The sequence below is a fragment of the Limulus polyphemus genome, unplaced genomic scaffold (assembly GCF_000517525.1).
Source record: "Limulus polyphemus unplaced genomic scaffold, Limulus_polyphemus-2.1.2 Scaffold3114, whole genome shotgun sequence".
Lineage (NCBI taxonomy): Eukaryota > Metazoa > Arthropoda > Merostomata > Xiphosura > Limulidae > Limulus > Limulus polyphemus.
This window is the reverse complement of record NW_013668724.1, coordinates 38427-47706: the sequence shown is the minus strand read 5'-3', so window position 1 is coordinate 47706 and position 9280 is coordinate 38427. Positions and strand designations below refer to the sequence as shown.

The following is a 9280-nucleotide window of genomic DNA, read 5'->3' as shown; positions in this document are numbered from 1 at the left end:
ATTGTTGTTTATCTACTGCTAGAATTATAATGTTGTTTATCTACTGCTAGAATTATAATGTTGTTTATCTACTGGTAGAATTATATTGTTGTTTATCTACTGCTAGAATTATAATGTTGTTCATCTGCTGGTAGAATTATAATGTTGTTTATCTACTGCTAGAATTATAATGTTGTTTATCTACTGGTAGAATTATAATGTTGTTTATCTACTGCTAGAATTATAATGTTGTTTATCTACTGCTAGAATTATAATGTTGTTTATCTACTGCTAGAATTATAATGTTGTTTATCTACTGCTAGAATTATAATGTTGTTTATCTACTGCTAGAATTATAATGTTGTTTATCTACTGGTAGAATTATAATGTTGTTTATCTACAGGTAGAATTATAATGTTGAAGTACATCCTTAAAATTTCAATTATTGCTTTTTTCTTGAAAGGTTTGCGATACTGAGTATCTTAGTTTCTCACTTTCATTTCATGGAAGTATTTCAGCTGCTTTCTTAATGAATTCTACCTCGGGTAGTTGTTTGGTGATTAAAATGAAAAATTAACCACCACTATTTCTCCCGCCCCCCCCCCCCCATTCTTACAGGTTCTCAGCTACAAACTCGAGAACATTTGCCAGAAAATTCATATTAGAGTACTCTTCAAATATGGAAAGACATTGAAAGATCTCCTCACTACAATCAAACAACTGGTGATCCGAAAAACAGTAATCTACACTGCACCATGCAGCTATGACAAAATATATATGAAAAACTAGAAGAACTATTAGACCTGGTGAAGAAATTCAACAAATAATTCTAAACGTTGTTTACAAAAGGGAGGATCAGTCTAAATGAAACTATTCAACACGTTTCTTAATTTTGTTCCTTCTAAGTGTGCAGTATAATTAATAGGTTGCTGTTCACTAATCTATCCATTCGCTTTGAAAAGTATTTCTAGCCGTTCCTTTTTTTTATATTTTTTTTTGGTACCTTCCAATCAGAGTCCGTTGGTTTTTTCGACTGTGCATTGTTTTTCAACTGACCTGCTAAGTTCTATAAGTTAAAGTTCTTTTGTAGTTTTTCTGTACATTTTCTATAACGATCAAATAATTTCTTATCATAATTTGTTTGTAAATTGAATCTCTCATTCTACTAATTCTTTTAAATTCTTGTTTTTATCTATTGTTTAATATCCTGTTTTTTATATGAATAGTCTTTAAATTTACTTTTTAATCAACTTTTAATTTTCTGCCTATTTATTCCTGTCCACTGTGTTATCAAGTCTATTAAATGCCTTAGTAATTCACGTCAAGCAATGTGTTATCAAGTCTATTAAATGCCTTAGTAATTCACGTCAAGCAATGTGTTATCAAGTCTATTAAGTGCCGTAGTAACTCACGTCAAGCAAGTGCCGTAATATTGTAAGGTCAGCCAAAATTCTATTATATTTTCACGAAAAGAATGGTGTTCCTGAGAGTTATGTTCTGCTGGCTTCGATCGTTGGCCTGTTTTTCTTTAATATTTTATTATTCGGTAAAAGAATTAATGGAAATTTCAGTCGTCTTAACAATAATAACAACGTTCGCCTTTAGACCTAGCATCACAAGTAAGCCACGTTGGACACAAAGTTATTATTATTACCCTAAACCATACAAAAAGTACGAACAATAAATTACTATAAAACTCTCCAACGTTGTTACATCAAAAACATAGTGAAGGGTTATGTACAACAATATTTAGTGTGATGTTCTGTCTAGAAATAGCATAGGGTTATGTACAACAATATTTAGTGTGATGACCTATTTAAAAATAGTGTAGTTATATACAACAATATTTAGTGTGATGACCTATTTAGAAATTGTGTAGAATTATGTACAACAATATTTAGTGTGATGCTCCGTCTAGAAATATTGTATGGTTATTTTCAACAATGTTTAGATGTTGTTCTATCTAGCAATATTGTATGGTTATGTACAACAATGTTTAGGGTGTTGTTCTGTCTAGCAATATTGTATAGTTTTGTACAACAATATTTAGTGTGGTGTTTTGATAGAGGTATTTAGTTTGATATTGGTCTAGAATCTTGAGGATTATGCATAGACGAACGTAGTATAGATTAATTATATCATGCACGTATTAAAATGAACGATGATCATGTATATGTATAATGGTTCATAAATAACATAAACTCATGAAAACCATACTCCTGAAGGGAAATGTCTAAAATAGAACATCTTTTCTCAGTTTTCAATTTTCCTTTTCAATGTTTTATTTTTTTCGAGGGTCGTATTTCTCACTTTTGAGAGAAGCGTTCTTTTTTAATTACCATTTTCATTCCTAATTCTTTGTCTCTTATTTTATACTTTCAACAGTAATATTCTAGTTTCACGTCTGTCTTCTCGGTTTAAGAACCACTTGTGATCAATTGGTTTCTTTTGGACATATTTTTCCTACGTAGGACAGTAATGTTTTGATTTTATCTTTTTCCTGGTTTAAGATCATCGTAAAAACGGGTGACTTCTTCTGGAACTATCCTTTCTACTTGGGACGCTAATGTTTTATTTTGTCTTATTTTCCTGGTTTAAGATCCTCGTAAAAACGGGTGACTTCTTCTGGAACTATCCTTTCTACTTGGGACGCTAATGTTTTATTTTGTCTTATTTTCCTGGTTTAAGATCCTCGTAAAAACGGGTGACTTCTTCTGGAACTATCCTTTCTACTTGGGACGCTAATGTTTTATTTTGTCTTATTTTCCTGGTTTCAGATCCTCGTAAAAACGGGTGACTTCTTCTAAAACTATCCTTTCTACTTGGGACGCTAATGTTTTATTTTATCTTTTTTCCTGGTTTCAGATCCTCGTACAAACGGATGGCCTCTTCTAGGTTCACCTTTCCCAATGTTAACAATAATCGCGAGTTATGTTTACTTCGTCAAAGTTCTTGGCCCTGTGTGGATGAAGAACCGAAAACCTTTCCAGATAGAAAATATCATTATTGCATATAACGTCGTCCAAGTCATACTCAGTGGCTTCTTTTTCTTTTATGTAAGTGCCTAGGTTAGAAGCAGTAAAAAAAAAATATATTTTCAGTATTGTAATAAAGAAAGTCAGCACAATTTCGACTTGCAAAAAAAGCCCATCAAGAGGAGGAAAGTGTAAACTGTAAAATGCATATCTATTAGGTCGTCAAGAAATTAATGTCGTATTTTGGAACACTTTCATTAACCATCCCCCAAAAAACGTACACCACGTATAATGGTTAAACGAACCGCCTGAACGTCACGTTAGTGTAGCCTATATAATGTGTAAAGGGATGGCACACGACGAGACGCACATTCACCATGTAATGCTGTTTGAATAAAAGAAGGGAAACAACGCCTCTGTACCCACAAACAATATCAAAGAAGTTTATGGAAATGTTTTGAACGTTCGTAAGTGTCAATGATGGTTCAGGTGACTTTAGCCTTAAAAACTGTAATGGCAGGCGCCAACATGTTGGAATTGATATTGATGCTCTGAAGACGCTTGTTGAGTCTAACCCATGGCAACACACTCGTGAAATGGCACCGAAATTGCATGTCTCTTATGAAACAATACGTAAACATCTAAGGAATATGGGAAAACTCCACAAAGAAGGTCTTTGGGTGCCTCACGAACTCTCCGATGATCATCGTTTTCAACGTGTGAACGTTGCTTCGTCTCTTCTGGTGCGTAATGCGACTGAACCATTTTTGGACAGAATTGTCACCGGTGATGAAAAATGGATTCTCTATGCGAATATTATACGCCAAAAACAATGGCTCAGTCCTAGATAAAAACCACTACCGACCCCAAAACCTAGACTCCATCCGCAGAAAGTGACGCTTTGCATTTGGTGGGACATCAAAGTAGTAATTCATTTCGAACTCCTCAATCCACAGCAAACTGTCAAAGCAGAGATCTATAGTCAGCAACCGGAACATTGAAATCAAGCCCTTCATCAGAAACGCCCTTCAATCAGAAAGGTGTTCTTCTCCACGACAATGCATGTTCACATGTGGCACATTTGACGTAACACAATATTATGGAGTTGGGTTGGGAAGTTCTCCACCACCCACCATATTCTCCAGATATGGCACTATCAGATTACCATCTTTTTCGTTCGCTGCAACACCATCTTAATGGGAAAACGTGTGGAAGGTGTTAAAGAGGACATCAACATGTTCTTTGCTTCAAAGCCAAGTGACTTCTTTAATCAGGGCATTAACAACCTGATTGTAATATGGAAAAGCATCATCGATAAGAATGGAGATTATTTCATTTAATAAATGTTTTATTTTGATATATAAGTTGTTCAGGTTTTTTCTTCTAAAAAAAAGCGACATCAATTTCTTGACGACCTAATAGTATTGTAATAAAGAAAGTTGGGTGATTTTCTAACAGTTAAAACTTGCTTTACATCTGTCAAGTTGATTTTCTAACAGTTAATACCTGCTCTACGATATAAACAATGTTAGTAGTTTTGTTTTTAACTAAGTATTTTACTTTCGTGTTTCTCAAAGTGTTTCTATGTGCTATTTCAGGGCGGTAGTTTAACTTACTTATCGGGCAACTACAACTGGCTTTGCCAACCCATAAATTATGCAACGGATCCTGAGGCTATAACAGTGAGTTGAAATTAAAAGTTAATAGAATTATTACCTAGACAGTAAATAGTTAGTTAACAATAAACAGTGGTGATGTCTTTCTATTTTTAACAATAATGGGACATCAATAAAATTTTTAAATCATAATTATATAGCTATATAGTTCAAACAATACTAACTTGAGAGTAAAATGTAAATAATATGATTGTTTTGAACAATATGGACACGTGACTAAACGTTTTATGTCATAGTGATTTGGTTTTTAGAACGTATGAAACAACCTACAACATGCAATGTTAAAGAGTGTTATATAATGATACAAGCAACGCATTCCACAATGATGAAGTATTAGCAAACAGACTGCACTGAGATTTTTTTTCTTTATAGCTGGTAAAACTGGGCTGGTGGTATCTCCTCCTGAAAATTGCTGAATTTCTTGATACTGTGAGTATCGTTTGTTGACAATTAAAATTTAAAATAACTTTGGTTTAGAATCATTTCACGGTATAATTTATTGAGGAAATCTTATAGAGATTGATTTTCGTGCCTTCTGCGTATAAGAATCTTACAAAGATAAGTCATCGGCTCTTCTACGTAGATAAAACGTTAATAAAACCTTCGGGTCTCCTACAGAAACAAAACTTTAAAAAAAGTTAACATTCGGCTCTCCTACGTAGATAAAACGTTAATAAAACCTTCGGGTCTCCTACAGAAACAAAACTTTAAAAAAAGTTAACATTCGGTTCTCCTACGTAGATAAAACGTTAATAAAACCTTCGGGTCTCCTACAGAAACAAAACTTTAAAAAAAGTTAACATTTGGCTCTTCTACGTAGATAAAATCTAATAAGAATGTGTTAGATCACAAATGTAATTTTTATATGATTCCCGCTCAGTCAAATAGAAAACTGTATTCATTTTCAGATGCTATAAGTAGTTCAACGACTTTATCATATACCTAACTAATACTTATCATTAACATTAAAATCCGTTATTGTAAATATCTGCATTCACGCACTGGCAGCATATTATATTTGTTTAACTCGTATCTGTGATCGAAACGATAGAATTTTATAGCTTATCCTTCTATAAAGTGTTATCTACTTAAACCATCGTCCTAAAGTTTGTGACTAACACCCCTTCCCCATCCTTTTTTTTTCTGTTCCAGATCTTCTTTGTCTTGAGAAAGAAATTCACCCACATATCAGCTCTTCACGTCTTACATCACTCTCTGGTGGCCTGGGGTATCTGGATCGGCATGAAATTTGGTGCTGGTTAGTATACAAAAACAATTCCTTTTTGGTTAGCATTAGAGGAAATCCCCCCAAAGCGAAACTGAAACCTTCTAAAAGAAATTTCAGTTCATCCATAAAGAAGTCAAACATTAACACATTCAGCTTAGCTCCTAATTCACCACATCACAGATTTCACTTTATCTCTATATTAATACATTCAGCTAAGCTCCTACTTCACCACATCAGTGAGATTCATATGTGAATTAGAATAAAATGGTGCAAAGTGTGTTATTCCAAGTTGCTTTATTTTGCTGTGTTTGTGAGATATCACTTTGTCAGCTTTTTATATATGGATGGGCAGGATTCTTTACAGTAAGTGTATGTGAGGTTTTGGCGATAACTTTCAACAATAAACAAACAGCATACAGTCCACTTGTTTCAAAATAGTATATTAAAACAAGTCAAACGAATATACAAATGTTCATTACACTGTTAATTATCACAGTTGTATCCAGAGCTTTAAATAATCGTCTATTTTCGTCAAAGTTCACAGAGGCTGGTTCTGTTACTTTAGAATACAATTGACAAAGCGAATTATTTTTCTCTGCTCTATTATTGCAATACAATCGGTGATAAGTTCACTTACGTTACATTTTTGGTTACCACATTTGTATCCAGAGCTTTAACTTTTCGTCAAAAGCCCACACAGGTTTATTCAATTACTTTAGAACACAATTGACAAGACACTTTATTTTTCTTTGCTCTGTTGTTAAAAACCAATCTGTGATAATTTCATTTTACAAAAAACGCCACTATAAGCTCTTTTACAGCTAAACTTACAAAAAAACAGTCTAGGTCTATTTCACTGTATCTCTCACTAACTTTGTTTTAGTTGAATTACATTTTGGACGCATATTTATTAATAGCTAAACTGAGCCTAGAACTTTTCCCACACTACGAGATATTATGATGGAATAACACTCGAGAAAAACTTAGAAGGTTCTAGTAACATGACACAATAATGCAACAACCGTCAGTTTACAATAGTTGAACTACACAACATATAATTCGCACAGTTACGTAAACAAACCTGCGATAAACTATCGCTTCTAAAAATAACTAAATTTAACACTCACACTACACTTAAATTAAAACAGCAGTGCCGGATTAACCATGAAGCAAACGATTCAGTTGCCTCAGGGCGATAAATATTTATGAATATTGCGATATTCGATTTATATATTTATTTCTTATATTTGAAAGTTTGTTTTTAATACAATAAGGTTTTTTTTTATTTCTTATATTTTAAAGGGCCTCCATAAGGATATTTGCCTCAGGGCCTCCACATACCTCAATCCGGCCCTGTTAAAAACAGCCATGCGTATTTAATACACCTAATGATTAAACTAAAGCAGAATTTTGGCTTTTCTTTCTTCTCTTCGGCGTTATTGCATGGAGTTCACGTACTTTTGTATGTTACATCAACCCCACACACTAGACGCTTCAACTTTAATCACTGTTGCCCCCCCAGTGGCACAGCGGCATGTCTGCGGACTTACAGTGCTAGAATGCGGATTTCGATACCCGTGGTGGGCAGAGCACAGATAGCCCATTGTGTAGCTTTGTGCTTAATTACAAACAAACTAATCACTGTTGTTCAATTAGGTCCTTGAAGGGAAGCAACTTTTAGGGAAGTAATATACAAATCAGGATATTGTTAATGTAACACACATTATCAAGTAGATTACATGAGATTGGAAAGCGTTTTACTATGACAACGTGTGAGAGTGACCAGATAAAGGGCCAAATTTATTAATATTAATAAAGGTCCTCTCTGAATACCTGTTGATGTGGCATACTTTCAACATTATTTTTTTATGTACAACTAAATAGACAGAGGCAAGAAGATCCGAATAGATTTAATCGCTTCTTGCTGCTATCGTTAGTGTCATTGTAGAACATACAATTTCAGAGACAGGGGAGGTATCCGCTGAGCGTGGTCACTAGGTGCTCACATTGTAAGCGTTCAGTCGACCGTTTCTTACTACTTTTAGTGTTCATATTTTTTTATTTAGTTTTTTTTTCTAGCGGCCAATAATAGAGAAATACGGGTTATTTTGAAAGCCATTTTAAAGCATATTTTACATTTTTGACAATCATACTTTGCAAACGTTTCCTCTTTACATTCATAACAGTGAAAAAAAATACTTGCACAATTTTTTGTAATGCTGGGGAAAGATTGGATGTACTGGAATTGGAAAATTTATGGAAAAATTCACGTGGCTCTAGAATGAAAAATAGATAAAACTGATCAATGAAGTTTGGCAGACTTGTTCGAGAGGTGCATAAATGTTCAGGATAAAGCAAAACATTTGCCATTCTTAATTCTGGAGAAGAGTGATATTCATACATTTCTTATGCATAATTAACAAAGTAGGTAACCAGAAAAGACTACAGGAGATTTGTTTCTTCGTTGTTTTTTTTTTTTGTTCGTTATTTTTCGTTGGCTACAAAACTACTGTTTTGTTTGATTAGCCATTCTCTTCAAATCCAACAAAATAATTCCGTCTCACTATTCCCAAAAACATTAATAACCCTTCTTCTTCTTCTTCAAATTCTACAAAATATGATCGTCTTACCATTATATATTTATACAAGTGTAAATAATATTTAAATAAAAAATTAGGAATTAGGAATTGCAGCACAAAAAAGTAAAAAACAAGGTAGGAATGGGCGGGATAATATTACCACACTTGGTGGTTTTTGACATGGTGCAACCTCAAAGTGGGTGTGGCCATTGTTTCTCCCTTTCCTATCTTCTTGTGCTTTTTGTAATTTGGTAGTTGTTCAAACTAAATGAAAGGCATATATAGCTAAATTTCTCTGTTGTAAACTTTGTTTCAGCAACCAAGTACAGATACATATATGTAATCAAATTATGTAACCCTAACGAAATGCATGACATCATAAGGGGGTGTTTGATGTTGGAAGTGAGACAGGAAGCTCCAATAATCATGCATACTTTGCTTATGGGATACATTATAGCTATCTGACTGGTAAATGGTGGGTCAAAAGATTAGTATCAAACCACTGACTTTTGAATTTTTTTAATTTGTTAAATATTTACAAAGGATTAGCTACTGATAAAACTCAAATCAAGTTTATAATTGGATCAAAGTTCAAAGGAAAGAACGAAGTAGGAATGGACGGAACGATGGCCACACCCACAATGAGGTTGCACCGTGTTAAAAACCATTAAGTGTTGTAATCTTTTCCCGCCCATTCATCTCGTTTCCTTTTTTTTTGTGGTGCTCCCATTCCTACTTCCTAATTTTTTTACCTAAAACTTTTTTACACTTGTCTCATAGCTTTGTTTTTGGGTACTAATTTCGAGAGTGACTGGGCTCTAGGCCTATCCTTCTCATAGTTTT

The 9280-nt window shown here is 33.7% G+C and overlaps 1 protein-coding gene across 1 annotated transcript in view; it reads left to right on the top strand.

Moving 5' to 3' along the window:
* Positions 1–9280, top strand: part of LOC106468690 (elongation of very long chain fatty acids protein AAEL008004-like) — a 62506-nt gene that overhangs the window by 47504 nt on the left and 5722 nt on the right. The window contains exons 8-11 of the mRNA XM_013929128.2: positions 2845–3035; positions 4553–4636; positions 5003–5059; positions 5783–5888. Of these exons, the coding sequence (XP_013784582.2) occupies positions 2845–3035; positions 4553–4636; positions 5003–5059; positions 5783–5888 (438 nt within the window). The remainder of the gene's footprint in view (positions 1–2844; positions 3036–4552; positions 4637–5002; positions 5060–5782; positions 5889–9280) is intronic.